General features: G+C 53.7%; 1 protein-coding gene across 3 annotated transcripts; it reads left to right on the top strand.

Annotated features, from left to right (window-relative positions):
* The first annotated feature begins 837 nt into the window (after window positions 1-837).
* RAPSN (receptor associated protein of the synapse) lies at window positions 838-13,206 on the top strand. 3 transcript variants are annotated; one of them, XM_037999349.2, is made up of 8 exons: window positions 838-2,716; window positions 3,334-3,672; window positions 9,295-9,453; window positions 10,014-10,112; window positions 10,202-10,324; window positions 10,741-10,794; window positions 11,593-11,928; window positions 12,923-13,206. In XM_037999349.2, the coding sequence occupies exons 1-8, from the start codon at window positions 2,525-2,527 to the stop codon at window positions 13,181-13,183; spliced, it is 1,563 nt and encodes a 520-aa protein (XP_037855277.2). In that variant the 5' UTR covers window positions 838-2,524; the 3' UTR covers window positions 13,184-13,206. The 3 variants fall into 3 exon arrangements, with proteins under 3 accessions (XP_037855277.2, XP_037855278.2, XP_007997727.1); XM_037999350.2 differs by having other exon boundaries at window positions 843-2,716; window positions 11,776-11,928; XM_007999536.3 differs by having other exon boundaries at window positions 855-2,716; window positions 11,729-11,928.
* Window positions 13,207-15,775: the final 2,569 nt, after the last annotated feature.

A 15,775-nucleotide genomic window follows, 5' to 3' on the forward strand; every position in this document is an offset into this window, starting at 1 on the left:
GACACGGGGTGGCTTAAATAACAGAAATTTATTTTCTCACAGTTCTGGAGACTAGAAGTTCAAGAACAAGGAATTGGCAGAGTTGGTTTCATTGTAAGGCCTTACTCCTGGGCTTGTAGATAGCCATCTTCTCCCTGTGTCTTCACATACTCTTCTTCTATGTGACTGTGTCCTTTTTAAACATTTATTGTGGGCCAGGTGCAGGGGCTCACGCCTGTGATCTCAACACTTTGGGAGGCAGAGGTGGGCAGATCACGAGGTCAGGAGTTCCAGACCAGCCTGGCCAACACTGTGAAACCCCATCTCTACTAAAAATACAAAAATTAGCCAGGCGTGGTGGTGGGCACCTGTAATCCCAGCTACTCAGGAGGCTGAGGCAGGAGAATCACTTGAACCTGGGAGGGGAAGGTTGCAGTGAGCCAAGATGGCACCACTGCACTCCAGCCTGGGCAACAGAGGGAAACTCTGTCTAAAAAACAAAAACAAAAACAAAAACAAAAAAAGTTGTTGTGGCCAGGCATGGTGGCTCACACCTATAACCCCAACACTTTGGGAGGTTCTGAGGCAGGTGGATCAACTGAGGTCAGGAGTTCGAGACCAGCCTGACTAACATGGTGAAACCCTGTCTCTACTAAATACAAAGAATTAGCCAGGCATAGTGACGCACACCTGTCGTCCCAGCTACTTGGGAGGCTGAGGCAGGAGAATCGCTTGAACCCAGGAGGTAGAGGTCTCAGTGAACTGAGATTGTCCCTCTGCACTCCAGCCTAGGCAACAAGACCAAAACTCCATCTCAAAAATAAAATAATTTTTAAAAATAAAAATGTATTGTTTATTTATTTTTTGAGACAAGGTCTTGCTCTGTCGCTTGGGCTGGAGTGCAGTGGCGCAATCACGGCTCAGTGCAACCTCCACCTCCAGGAGTTCAAGACCAGCCTGGGCAACATGGTGAAACTCATCTCTACAAAAAACTAGCTGGGTGCAGTGATGCACACCTGTGGTCTCAGCTACCCAGGAGACTGAGGTGGGAGGATCACTTGAGCCTAGGAGGTAGAGGTTGCAGTGAGCTGTGACTGCACCACTGCACTCCAACCTGGGTGACAGAGTGAGACCCTGTCTCAAAAGGGGCTGGGGGGATACCAGTCTTACTGGATGAGGTACCATGTGACTTCATTTTACCTTAATTACCCTTTAAAGACCCTGTCTTCAAAGACAGTCACATTTTGAGATAGTGTTAGGACTTAAACATATGCATTTGGTTGGGGGGGACATGATTCAGCCATATCAAGGTGGGGAATGGAGTGGTGTAACTGCTGCTGGGTGTGCATCTCCTTTTTGGGGTGATTAAAATGTTCTGGAATTAGTGGTAATTAGTGTGCATCTTTGTGAGTATACTAAAAACGGCTGAATTGGCCAGCCGGAAAGGATGAACTTTGCGCTGGGGCAGGAAGAAGGCTGGCATGCAGAGAGAGGAGAAAGGGGGCTGGATGAGCTAGCCTGCTGGCTGGGGTCCCAGTACTACATAAGACCTTGCCCTTCTCCACAATATCTGGTGTTAAAGCTCATTATGGGGACCCTTTCAACCTGGGGTTGGGATTGGAATTGAGACACTGAAACTTCAAGAGCTGGGCTCTGGCCCGGGTGGGCATTTGCCACCAAGCAAGATAGCCTCGTGCAGCACATACGGGGTTTCCTGTAGCGTGCACTGTCCTAAGTCCTTCTCAGCTCTTTCATCATTGAGTTCTTATAGCGGTCCAGTGAGCTAGGTACCATTCCTCCCTTCAGGCCACGGTGCCGGGTCACTTGACTAGGGTCCCACTGGGAGTTCAAAGGAAGCCAGGCTAGAGCTCAGGCCTCTCACCAGCTGGAGGCCTTTCCCAGACTCTCTAAGGTGAGAGGCGCTGAATGGTGTCGGCCTGGGCCTGAATGAGTGACCCATGGTGCTCAGTGAATTTCAGGAACAGAGCCCGGGGAGGCTGCGGTGGGGGGTGTCTTGATGGGGGAGAAGCAGGGCTGGGCGCTCACCTGGCTTCCCCGGACCTGCAGGTCTAGCCTTGCTCTCCTTCCCCCGAGCACCTCTGGCCCAAGGCCTGCCCACTTGCTGGAGCTGGCCCCTTGGCGAGGCTGCTGGGAGGGCCCGTGCTGCCAGGGCGGTCAGAGTCAGTGTTGGAGGTGCCGCAGGGACGCCCAAGGGGGTGCTCAGGTGGCAAGATGCCTGTATGTTCAGGGAAGCCACGTCCCAGCTCGCAAGTGGGTGCGCAGAGGCCCGCGTGACCTTGCTGCTGACATTCCTCAGAGGCCACGTGGCCCCAACTGGCAGGGACAGCTGCGGACAGGGGCTGAACCAGCCTTGTTCCCAGGGTGGCGCCTGCTCTCCATCCAGGCCCCACTCCCGCTCCCACCCGATGCTGCTTTTGTTCCCAGGTTTCAGGGGGCAGCCGGCACTGTGATTCCTGTGCTATGAGTGCCTAGAGGCACGGAGCCACAAGGGGTCACCCCACGTGGGGCACAGGGCTTGGGGAGCATGGGGCAGGACCAGACCAAGCAGCAGATCGAGAAGGGGCTCCAGCTGTATCAGTCCAACCAGACAGAGAAAGCACTGCAGGTGTGGATGAAGGTGCTGGAGAAGAGCTCGGACCTCATGGGGCGCTTCCGCGTGCTGGGCTGCCTGGTCACGGCCCACTCAGAGATGGGCCGATACAAGGAGATGCTGAAGGTGGGTGTCCCCGGCCTGGGGGCGTGCGAGGGTCAGGCTGGGGCTGGATGTCTCCCAGGCTCCCCAGTCCCTTCTCAGCCTCCTCGGGCTCCCCTGTGTCCCACAGGCTGGCAGCCGGGGCCTGAGGCTCTGAATTTATATCTAAGGCCCTGGCTCTTAGATGCTGAGTCTTGGCGTCAGATTCAGGCCTGTGGCCTTGAACTGCAATGCCCGAGTCTCTCAGACTGAGGTTCTCTGGCCTCAGGGTCGAGTGTTCTTGGGTCTCAAGCCCAGTGTAGGTTTCAGCCTTCCTGTCTGGTGTTCTGTATCTAAGCCTGGCGGAGTGTGGGCTCCAGGGTTGAGGCTGGGGGTGGGTGGGTGGTGGAGATTCCAGATCTGAGGCTTGGGATAGGAGGTGAAGGCTGCGAGCCTGAGCTTGGGAGGTGAGGCTGGAGTGTAGGGAAGGTAGCTGAGGCTGGCGGGTAGAAGCTCTGGGTCTGAATATTTGGGATCTGCTGCTTTGGGTGTGAGGCTGGGGAGTGGGTGTGGGGCCTCCAGGTCTGAGCCTGCAGTGCAGGCTGGGGTCCAAGGCTCAGAGTCCAGGCTGAGCACCGCCTGCCCACCGTCGCGGTGTACAGTTCGCTGTGGTCCAGATCGACACGGCCCGGGAGCTGGAGGATGCCGACTTCCTCCTGGAGAGCTACCTGAACCTGGCCCGCAGCAACGAGAAGCTGTGCGAGTTTCACAAGACCATCTCCTACTGCAAGACCTGCCTTGGGCTGCCTGGTACCAGGGCAGGTGCCCAGCTCGGAGGCCAGGTCAGCCTGAGCATGGGCAATGCCTTCCTGGGCCTCAGCGTCTTCCAGAAGGCCCTGGAGAGCTTCGAGAAGGCCCTGCGCTACGCCCACAACAACGATGACGCCATGCTCGAGTGCCGCGTGTGCTGCAGCCTGGGCAGCTTCTATGCCCAGGTCAAGGTGGGCCTGCGCCCCAGGGGGACAGCAGTGGAGGGTTTTGGGGCTCCCCTCTCATGAGGCACACACCCTGTAGCACTACCTCATTCAGCCCTCCTTTTAGGGAGGGAGGAGGCAAGTGAGAATCAGAGGGGGAAAAGGCTCTTCCAGGAAGGTAACAACTTGGCCAGGAGGCCAGCAAGGGCAGAGCCAGGATTCAAACCTTGATCTGTCTGACTTCCTGGAGGAATAATGGGAGGCTCCTCTGTGAGGACAGGCCAGCGGCCTGCCCTACCATGTTTGCTGTGTGGTCTTGGGCAAGTCACCTCTCCTCTCTGAACCTTGCGAGAGATCTGTAAAATGAAGGAGAATAGGACTCACCTTACAGTGGGGTTGTATGGAGTCAGTCACCAAATCTTTATTGAGCATATACCGTATCCCAAGACTGTTGGCCCAGGGCGTAGCAGTGAGTAGAACAGCCAAGTCCCCGTCCTCACCAGGGTTCCGTTCTAGTTGGGGAAGAAAGACGAGCACCACAGTCAGGAAGTCAAGTGGTTAGGAGAAAGCGAAGTGGGCAAAGGGCTGGCAGCACTGGGTGTGGGGGTGTCATAATTTCAAACACGGTGGTCGGAGGGCCTCGCGGAGGTGATGTTTGATGGCTTGAAGAAGAGAGGGTGCGTCATGCAGAAATCTGGTGAGAGAACATTCTAGGCAAAAATGGGGGAACCCCTAAAACCAAGCTGGACCCTGGGGAGGCACCCTGGAATGTTTCCTGGAATGTTCCAGGGAGGACAGAGGCCACCATGGCTGTCAGGTGTGTCTCAGGTCTGTGTGGAGGTAGAGAGGTGAGAGGAGGAGGGTCAACTGTGAAGGAACTGATAGGGTCAGCGACTTCAGGTTCTGACCCTGGGTATTTTTTGTCGGGGGGTGGGGCAGGGGCAGAGTTTTGCTCTCGTTGCCCAGGCTGGAGTGCAATGGCGCCATCTCCGCTCACTGCAACCTCCACCTCTCGGGTTCAAGCGATTCTCCTGCCGCAGCCTCCCAAGTAGCTGGGACTACAAGTGCATACCACCATGCCTGGTTAATTTTTGTGTTTTTAGTAGAAATGGCGTTTCACCATGTTGGCCAGGTTGGTCTTGAACTCCTGACCTCAGGGATCCGCCCGTCTTGGCCTCTCAAAGTGCTGTGCTGGGATTACAGGCGTGAGCCACCACGCCCGGCCGACCCTGGGCATTTTTGTTCCCTTTCCACTCAGGTATCTGTGCTGTGCTTGGTCCATGGGGGATTTAATGCCTGGTCCCAGTCGATGCTTAATACATTTTGGAGTTAGTAAGTGGATAAATGCTGATGGATCCAAGCCGGGATGGGCGGAAATGAGTCACCAAGGATGACAGCCAGGACTTTGTTTTTCAGAAGCAGATGTAAGGGGGAGCCGTTCAGTGAGATGAGATAGGACTAGAGCGGGACAGGGGTTTTTAGAAACCTTTTTAATTCTGAAGAAAAGTAAGCTGGGCATGGTGGCTCACACTTGTAATCTCAGCACTTTGAGAGGCTGAGGGGTGAGGATTGCTCAAGACCAGGAGTTCCAGACCAGCCTCTACAAACAATTTTTTTTTTTTTTTTTTTTTGAGACGGTGTCTGGCTCTGTCACCCAGGCTGGAGTGCAGTGGCCAGATCTCAGCTCACTGCAAGCTCCGCCTCCCGGGTTCACGCCATTCTCCTGCCTCAGCCTCCCGAGTAGCTGGGACTACAGGCGCCAGCCACCTCGCCCGGCTAGTTTTTTGTATTTTTAGTAGAGACGGGGTTTCACCGTGTTTGCCAGGATGGTCTCGATCTCCTGACCTCGTGATCCGCCCATCTCGGCCTCCCAAAGTGCTGGGATTACAGGCTTGAGCCACCGCGCCCGGCAATTTTTTTTTTTTTTTAATTTGGCAAGGCTCATGCCTATAATCTGAGCACTTTGAGAGGCCAAGCAGGAGGATTGCTTGAGCCCAGGAATTTGAGAGCAGCTTGAGCAGCATAGCAAGACCCCAACTGCACAAAAGTTAAAAAATGAACCAGACATGGTGGCTCACACCTATAGTTTCAGCTACTCAGGAGGCTGAGGCAGGAGGATCGCTTGAGCCCAGGAGTTTCAGGCTGCAGTGAACCATGATTGCTCCACTGCACTCCAGTCTGGGCAACAGAGCAAGACCCTGTGTGAGAGGAAAAAAAAAAGCACAAGTGTGGGCTTGTGGGGTGCTCGTTGCTAGTGGGATGTCCATGCTTCTAAATCTTTTCAGTTACCAGAACAACTGAAGTTTATACCGATATTTCCAATTCAAATCTAATGTTTCAGGAGCTCCCCTTAACTTATTGTAAACTTGTCTTTTCTCTTAGATGAAAAATCTTAGTTTCTAACAACATAATTAAATATTTGCTTTACCCTACAAAATACGTAAAATAATTCCAAAAGACAATACCAGTATGACTCTAGAAAATAAAGACAACTGAATGAAGTTTAAGATTTATTTGCTGTTCTTTTGGCTTTTTTTTGTTGTTGTTGTTTTTTGAGACACTCTTGCTCTGTCACCAGGATGGAGTGCAGTGGCTCGATCTCGGCTCACTGCAACCTCTACCTCCCAGGTTCAAGCGATTCTCATGGCTCAGCCTCCCAAGTAGCTGGGATTACAGGCGCATGCCACTACACTCAGCTAATTTTCTGTATTTTTAGTAGAGATGGGGTTTCACCATTTTGGCCAGGATGGTCTCAATCTCTTGACCTGGTAATCCGCCCACTTTAGCCTCCCAAAGTGCTGGGATTACAGGCATGAACCACCATGCCCAGCCTTGTTTTTATAATAAATATATATCCCACTCTGGGTAAACTGAGTACTTTTGTTCTAAAGTCATTTAAATAATTTTTTTTTAGAGACGGAGTCTTACTGTGTCGCCCAGGCTGGAGTGCAGTGGCGCGATCTCGGCTCACTGCAAGCTCCACCTCACGGGTGGTCTCACGCCATTCTCCTGCCTCAGCCTCCTGAGTAGCTGGGACTACAGGCGCCCGCTACCATGCCCGGCTAATTTTGTGTGTGTGTGTGTGTGTGTATGTGTTTTTAGTAGAGACGGGTTTCACCGTGTTAGCCAGGATGGTCCCTATATCCTGACCTCATGATCCGCCCGCCTCATCCTCCCAAAGTGCTGGGATTACAGGTGTGAGCCACCGTGCCTGGCCAAAATAATTATTTTGTGAGTGTGGTTGTAGTAATATGACACACAGTTAGGGACTTTTATTTACTTTTTTTTTTTTGAGACGGAGTCTCGCTCTGTTGCAGGCTGGAGTACAGTGGTGTGATCTCGGCTCACTGCAACCTCTGTCTCCCAGGTTCAAGTGATTCTCCTGCCTCAGCCTCCCAAGTAGCTGGGAGTACAGGCACGTGCCACCACACCTGGCTAATTTTTTTTTTTTTTTTTTTTTTTTTTTTTTTTGAGACGGAGTCTTGCTCTGTAGCCCGGGCTGGACTGCAGTGGCCGGATCTCAGCTCACTGCAAGCTCCGCCTCCCGGGTTTACGCCATTCTCCTGCCTCAGCCTCCCGAGTAGCTGGGACTACAGGCGCCCGCCACCTCGCCCGGCTAGTTTTTTGTATTTTTAGTAGAGACGGGGTTTCACCGTGTTAGCCAGGATAGTCTCGATCTCCTGACCTCGTGATCCGCCCGTCTCGGCCTCCCAAAGTGCTGGGATTACAGGCTTGAGCCACCGCGCCCGGCCTGGCTAATTTTTTTGTATTTTAGTAGAAACAGGGTTTCACCATGTCAACCAGGATGGTCTCAATCTCCTGACCTTGTGATCCGCCCACCTCGGCCTCCCAAAGTACTAGAATTACAGGCGTGAGCCACCGCGCCCAGCCTTAGTTTTTTTTTTTTTTTTTTTTTTTTTGAGACAGGGTCTTCCTCTGTCACCCAGGCTGGAGTGCAGTGGCTCAATCACGGTTCACTGTAACCTAAAATCCTGTGTTCAAGTGATCCTCCCTCCTCAACCTCCTGAGTAGCTGGGACTACAGGCACATTCTTCCACATCTGGCTAATTTTTAAATTTTTTGTAGAGATAATGGTCTTGCGATGTTGCCCAGGCTGATCTTGAATTCCTGGCCTCAAGCTGTTCTCCCAATTCAGCTTCCCTGAGTGCTGGGATTACAGACATAAGCCACTGCACCTGACCTCCATTTTCTATTTTTAGATATTTTTCAAATTTAATTTAATTTTTTTAACCTGTGAAACATTTATATGGCTTCAAATTTAAAAGTACGTAATAAGGCGTATTAGGAAAAGGTTTTTATTGGGGTTATTGACACTTCTCTTTTGGTCGTGTTAACTTGGAGCTGCTTGTTAAATATTAAGTGAAAATCAAATAGATTTACCTTGAAAAAGAACAGTGAAATGGAGCTTTAGCTGAAGGGAAATTAGGTCAAGAGAAGGTGGGTTAGTTTTCTTTTTTCTTTCCTTCTTTTCTTTTCTTTTCTTTTTTTTTTTTTTTTTTTTTTTCTTTTGTGAGACAGAGTCTACCTCTGTCACCCAGGCTGGAGTGCAATGGTGCAATCTCAGCTCACTGTAGCCTTGACCTCCTGTGCTCAAGTGATCCTCCCACCTCAGCCTCTTGAGTAGCTGGGACTACAGGCATGCACCACCATACACAGGTGATTTTATTTTTGTAGAGACGGGGTCTTGCTAAGTTGCCCAGGCCATTCTCAAACTCCTGTGCACAAGAGATCCTCCTATCTTGACCTCTCAAAGTGCTGGGATTCCAGGCCTGAGCCACTGTGCCTGGCCCAGTTTTTATTTTTTAAACAAGATGAGAAATGCCAGACATGTTTGCACGTGGATAAGAAATATTCTGTAGAAAGAGAGAACCTGACGATGCAGAGACTGCTCATCGGGGGCTGGCATTTGACGGGAACAGGAGCCGTCCTCCACAGTGACAGGAAAGGAAGCAGGGAGCGTGGGAGCAGAGGTGCGGAGGTGGGAGATCTGGTGGAGACAGGAGGGGAAGGAGCTTCTCCCTGATTTTCTTACTTTTCCTCTTGGAGCAATGAGGCCAGGTCATCAGCTGACCGTGGGCAGGTAGAAAAGGCATTTCGATGCTTGAGGAGAAAGTACAAGCCAATGGTTGCATCACCTCGCTGAATCTGTCTGATGTTCTTTGAGCCTGTTGTGCTGCCAGTCTGCCACTGAGCTTCAGGGAACAGCTGCTTCTGGGTGCCAACAGGCAAGCTCTAGTGGAGGGACCTGGTATCTCCCGTCCCTGTGCATCTCTGAAGCTGAGGAGTCCGTTTGGCATTGGGAGAAAAGAGAAGCCAACTGTATTTTCTTGTCTCTTCATTCATTCACTCAGCAAATATTTATTGTGTATCCACCAAGTACCAAGAACTGTGCTAGGCTCTTGGGATGCATCATAGACCAGATGAGAATCCCTGAGTCCACGGAGCCCACACCTTTGCACTGGCTGTTCCCTCTACCTGGGCCACTCTTGTCCTAGATGCCACAATGAATGAGTAGACACTTGGGCCCCCCACCCCTACCTGCTGTTAAAGAAGCCTGGCCCAGGAGCCCTCGACTTGGGGCAGCCTCTGCCACTCAGTTTGCCTCCTTCCATCCCACGTCCCCTGCAGGACTACGAGAAAGCCCTGTTCTTCCCCTGCAAAGCCGCAGAGCTCGTCAACGACTATGGCAAAGGCTGGAGCCTGAAGTATCGGGCCATGAGCCAGTACCACATGGCCGTGGCCTATCGCCTGCTGGGCCACCTGGGCAGTGCCATGGAGTGTTGCGAGGTGGGGCAGCGGGGAAGGGGGCAGGTGGGTGATGAGGTGGTGTGGGCCAGGGACTGGGGCCTGGGACAGCAGGGCCTCCTTCTTCCAAATCAGCCCCTGGAGGCCCCCCAGGGCTTGCCCCTGGCCCACCCTCTCTACGGCTGAGCCCCTGAAGGAAACATTTGTCCCCCAGCCTCATCCCAAACCCCACTCCCTTCCAATCCATCTGCAGGGAAGGGGGCGTCCTTCTGTCCCCAACACCCTATATGGGGTACTTTGAAGGGTAGAGACGGTACAGGGCCAGTTTCTGGATTCCCACTGACCTGGGTTCACATCCCACCTTTGTCACTTACCAGGTGACCCCAATCAAGTCACTTCTCTATGAGCCTCACTTTCCACCCACCTTGCTGGGTGCTGTGACTTCAGTGATTCGGTGCGTGAGGCCTCAACACCATGATAGATTCCCTAGGCTCTGAGGATGTTGCTTCCCTGGGCTGTCCCTTCAGAGGGGCCCATTGAGGGGAGGGCACTCCAGTGGCGGTGGCAGAGGAGCAGGCCTGAGCCACTGGCCTCCCTCGCAGGAGTCTATGAAGATCGCGCTGCAGCATGGGGACCGGCCACTGCAGGCGCTCTGCCTACTTTGCTTCGCTGACATCCACCGGAGCCGTGGGGACCTGGAGGTGAGGTCACCAGGATGCAGGGGCTGGGGGCAGGGGACAGGGGCACAGGCCTGATGCAGTCTGATTCCATCCCCCACCTGGCTCTGCAGACAGCCTTCCCCAGGTACGACTCCGCCATGAGCATCATGACCGAGATCGGAAACCGCCTGGGGCAAGTGCAGGCGCTGCTGGGTGTGGCCAAGTGCTGGGTGGCCAGGAAGGCGCTGGACAAGGTGAGGTCGGGCCTTTCCCACACCCTTCAGCCCTCCCAGCGCTCCCCACTTGGGGCCAGTAGGTCAGCCGGCTCTTTCAGCCACTTCGTCTGACGTCAGCCTCATCCTGATCCTACGAGGCCAGGACATTCCTGGTCATTTTCTGGGCTCAGAGAAGGCCCATCGCTTGCCCTGGGACCCAGAGCTAGTAAAGGCCTGGAGCTGGGGTTGGAACCCAGGCTGCTGGGTAAACTGAGGCAGGAGGTCACTTGCCCACACAGCCCCTATGACTATGCCCTAGGCCCTTCCTGCTGCCTTCACACACAGGGCAGCTGCCATGTCACCCTCCCCAGGCCTGCCCCCCACCCCGTGCTTCCCTGTGAGCAAGGCCTGTCAGACAGCTCTGCCCGCAGCCCTGGCCTGTGCTCACCTTCCAGGCTCTGGACGTCATCGAGAGAGCCCAGGATCTGGCTGAGGAGGTGGGGAACAAGGTCAGACTTGATTCTGTGTCGTGGGTCTGGGGTCAGGGGCCCAAGTGGGGGACTTGGGTCTGGGGAAAGGCCTTCCTAAGCCTGTTCCCATTATGAGCACTTCCTGATCCTGGGAGCTGCCTGCAGCCAACCGCATACCCTGGCTCTCTCTGCCACACAGAGAGCACTCCTGAGGGCAGAGCAGGAGTTTCATAGCTTGGAGCAAAGCAAAATTCCTCAGAAGCTTCCTGCTGTTGATTAAAACTCCTAACCGTGGACTGGACACGGTGGCTAACATCTATAATCCTAGCATTTTGGGAGGCCGAGGTGGGAGGATCACTTGAGCCCAGAAGTTCGAGAGCAGCCTGGGCCACATAGTGAGACCCACTCTCAAAAAAAAAAAAATTGTTTTTGAGATGGAGTTTCACTCTTGTCTCAGGCTGGAGTGCAATAGCACGATCCCAGCTTACTGCAACATCTGCCTCCCAGGTTCAAGTGATCCTCCTGCCTCAGCCTCCTGAGTAGCTGGGATTACAGGCACCCGCCACCACACCCAGCTAATTTTTGTATTTTTAAGTAGAGATGGGAATTCACCGTGTTGGCTAGGCTGGTGTTGAACTCCTGGCCTCAGGTGATCCACCTGCCTCGGCCTCCCAAAGCACTGGGATTACAGGCATGAGCCACGGCACCCAGCCGCAAAGTATTACAGAGTCTGTGCGCCAGGTTTGGTCATAAAATCTTTCAAAAACATGGGGTCTCCAGGCAGTTCTGGGGGGTGAAGACCTCTGATCTCCCCCACCCCCTCATTCTGCATGAAAGGAAGCAAGGTCCCAGAGAGGGCAGGACGTTTTCCCGATGTCCATCAGGAAGACAGGGAAGTGGCTGAGACTGGAGCCTGCCTGCACTGACTTTGCTCTCATCCCCCACTGCCACTCTCCACTCCCGTGGGCCCCAGCTGAGCCAGCTCAAGCTGCACTGTCTGAGCGAGAGCATTTACCGCAGCAAAGGGCTGCAGCGGGAACTGCGGGCGCATGTCGTGAGGTTCCACGAGTGTGTGGAGGAGACGGAGCTCTACTGCGGCCTGTGTGGCGAGTCCATAGGCGAGAAGAACAGCCGGTTGCAGGCCCTGCCCTGCTCCCACATCTTCCACCTCAGGTGGGGACTCCTGCTGGGGGTGGACAGGGGTGGGCAGGGTCTCTACGGGGCACTCTAGGGCCCAACTGGCCTAATCACAGCAATAATACTAACAGCAAACACTTTTTTTTTTTTTTGAGACGGAGTCTCGCTCTGTTGCCCAGGCTGGAGTGCAGTGGCCGGATCTCAGCTCACTGCAAGCTCCGCCTCCCGGGTTTATGCCATTCTCCTGCCTCAGCCTCCCAAGTAGCTGGGACTACAGGCGCCCACCACCACGCCCAGCTAGTTTTTTGTATATTTTTAGTAGAGATGGGGTTTCACCGTGTTAGCCAGGATGGTCTCAATCTCCTGACCTCGTGATCTGCCCGTCTCAGCCTCCCAAAGTGCTGGGATTACAGGCTTGAGCCACCGCGCCTGGCCAATAGCAAACACTTAACCTTGGCCAGGCGTTTTGGCTCATGTCTGTCTTGCCAATACTTTGGGAGGCCAAGGTGGGCAGATCACTTGAGCCCAGGAGTTCAAGATCATCCTGGCCAACATGGTGAAACCCCGTCTCTACTAAAAATATAAAAATTACCCAGGCATGGTGGTGGGAGCCTGTAATCCCAGCTACTCAGGAGGCTGAGGCAGGAGAATCACTTGAACCCGGGAGGCAGAGGCTGCAGTGAGCTGAGATCTGTGGCCATTCTTATCATAATCCCCAAAGAGAAGTCAGAGAGGCCCCTCAAAGGTCATTAGGTCAGACATCCAGGCCAGACCTGCCCTGGGTATGGCTCCATCCCATCCTCTCAACTCCCAGCCCATGCTCTGCCCTGGAGGTCCCTGGGGCAGAGGAGGAGAGGGGCAAGCAGCGTGCAGTGGGAGCCTGCCCCATTCCCTTCCCTTCCACTGCTGCTGAACAGCCACCAGGATGTGTCCCAGCCCCTGCAGAGGGCAGGCAAGGAAGGAAGAGAGGGCCCAGGGCCCGGAGGGAAGGACAGGCCTCGGGAGTGGACAGGGCCCTTTGCCTCCCCAGGTGCCTGCAAAACAACGGAACCCGGAGCTGTCCCAACTGCCGCCGCTCATCCATGAAGCCTGGCTTTGTGTGACTCCTGGCAGCAGGTGTGGGCTTCCTCCTCGCCGCTCCTGCTCCTTCTCCACTGCACACCGGAGACCTATTTACTCCTGGGGCAGCTGCCAGCATGTCCTCACCACAGCCAGGGCCTTGGGGCCTGCCCACGGCTGCTCCCCTGGGCCCAGCTCCCCTCCCTGCCTCTTTGTACTTTGCTCTTCATAGAAAAATAAACTGTTTGTACCTGGTCCCAGGGATTCCGACTTTCCATGCCCAAGGTCTGAGGAGTGGGGAGAGTGGGAGTGAGGCTCCCCACGGGAGTTTCCTCAGACGCAAGCGTTTCCTCTGCACATGGGTACAAGGGCCTCCAGCTGCCCCTCCAGGAACTTGGGATGCCACAGAGACGCGATCCCTGCAGTGAGAAGCTGACATGCAGGGGGTGGGAGGGTATGTGATAAACAGGAAAGGAAACACGCAGTTTGGAAAGCCTGGTGGGAAGCTGCTATAGACAAATCATGTCCCCCCACATTCCCGTGTTTGAAGCCTTAGTCCATTTGGGCTGTTGTAACGAAACAGACTGGGTGGCTTGTAAACAACAGGAACTGATGTCTCACAGTTCTGGAGGCTGGGAAGTCCAAGATCAAGGCACCTGTAGATTGGATGTCTGGTGAGGGCACAAGTTCTTGTTCACAGATGGAGTCTTGCTGTGTTCCTGCATGGTGGAAGGGACAAGCAAGTTCTCTGCATTGCTTTTTTTTTTTTTTGAGACAGGGTCTCACTCTGTCACTCAGGCTGTAGTGCGGTGGCGAGATCTCAGCTCACTGCAACCTCCACCTCCTGGGTTCAGGAAGTTCTTCTGCCTCAGCCTCCCGAGTAGCTGAGATTACAGGCGTGCATCAACACGCCTGGCTAATTTTTGTGTTTTTAGTAGAGATGGGGTTTCACCAAGTTGACCAGGCTGGTCTCTAACTCCTGACCTCAAAAGATCCACCTGTCTTGGCCTCCCAAAGTGCTGGAATTACAGGCGAGAACCACCATGCTGGGCACAGTCCCTTAATAAGGGCACTAATCCCATCTATAAGGGCTCCACCCTCATGACCTAATTGCCTCCCAAAGGCCCCACCTGCCTGATATGACAGTCCTAGCAGACTCATATAAAGTGATAAGTTCTTTGGAACAATAAAGAGTAGAGCCTGGTTGTGTGCAGTAGCTCCTGATTGTAATCCCAGCACTTTGAGAGGCCGAGGTGGGTGGGTCACTTGAGCCCAGGAGTTCAAGACCAGCCTGGACAACACTGCAAAACCCTATCTCTAGAAAAAAAAAAAAAGAAATACACAAATTAGTCAACATGGTGGCACATACCTGTAGTCCCAGCTACTTGGGAGGATGAAGCAGGAGAATCTTTTGAACCTGGGAGGCGGAGGTTGCAGTGAGTCGAGATCATACTACTGCACTTCAGCCTGGGGGATGGAGCAATACTCTGTCTCAAAAAAAATAAGAGTAGAGGTCAGGCACAGTGGCTCACGCCTATAATCCCAGCACTTTGGGAGGCCAAGGTGGGGGTTGGATCACCTGAGGTCAGGAGTTCGAGACCAGCCTGACCAACATGGTGAAACCTTGTCTCTACTAAAAATAGAAGCATTTGGCCGGGCGCAGTGGCTCAAGCCTGTAATCCCAGCACTTTGGGAGGCCAAGACGGGCGGATCATGAGGTCAGGAGATCGAGACCATCCTGGCTAACACAGTGAAACCCCGTCTCTACTAAAAAATACAAAAAACTAGCCGGGCGAGGTGGCGAGCGCCTGTAGTCCCAGCTACTCGGGAGGCTGAGGCAGGAGAATGGCGTGAACCCGGGAGGCGGAGCTTGCAGTGAGCTGAGATCCGGCCACTGCACTCCAGCCTGGGCGACAGCGAGAGACTCCGTCTCAAAAAAAAAAAAAAAAAAAAAAAAAAAAAGAAGCATTAGCTGGGCGTGGTGGTAGGCGCCTGTAATCCCAGCTGCTAGGGAGGCTGAAGCAGGAGAATCACTTGATCCGGGGAGGTGGCGGTTGCGGTGAGCAGAGGTTGTGCCATTGCACTCCAGCCTGGGTGACAGAGCGAGACTCCATCTCAAAAAAGAAAAGAATAGAGTGTGGTCCCTCTTCCTCATGTTCATCCCCTTCCCTAAACCAGTCTTAAAGCCATTAAGTGGGACAGAGCAAGACAAGTATCTGTGTGGAGGGTGACCTGGTATGAGGCACTGGAATCTAAGCAGGCTGAAGAGTATCCCCACAGGGGAAGGCCTGGGTTGAGAGGTCAGAACCTGTGTGGAGAAAGGATGGAATCCACACATGGGGTTGGGTTGTTTTGAAGTGTCAGAGACCAAGCCCAAGGAGGGGCAGCCTGATGTGGGCTATTGGGACCTCACCAGGGCAAGGAGGCATCCAAATTGGTGAAGGTTTGTGTGAGGCATCAGAGCTTGAGTAGAGCGAATAGGCCATGCACGTGATTTGGGGCATCCTGGCAGGGCGCATTAGGTCCAGGATGGAGTGAAGAAGGTTCTGTGTGTGGAAGGGAGTGGCAGTGGAACACTGGGCACACAGAGGGGGTAGATCAAACAAGTAAGTAGGTTGTGTGCAGTGGCTCACAGTCTATAATCCCAGCACCCTGGGAGGCTGAGGCAGGTGGATCACTTGAGGTCAGGAGTTCAAGAGCAGCCTAGCCAACATGGTGAAACCCCATCTCTACTGAAAATACAAATAAATTAGCTGGGCGTGGTGGTGGGCACCTGTAGTCCCAGCTACTGGGGAGGCTGAGACAGGAGAATGGTGTGAACCTG

The sequence above is a fragment of the Chlorocebus sabaeus genome, chromosome 1, assembly GCF_047675955.1.
Source record: "Chlorocebus sabaeus isolate Y175 chromosome 1, mChlSab1.0.hap1, whole genome shotgun sequence".
Lineage (NCBI taxonomy): Eukaryota > Metazoa > Chordata > Mammalia > Primates > Cercopithecidae > Chlorocebus > Chlorocebus sabaeus.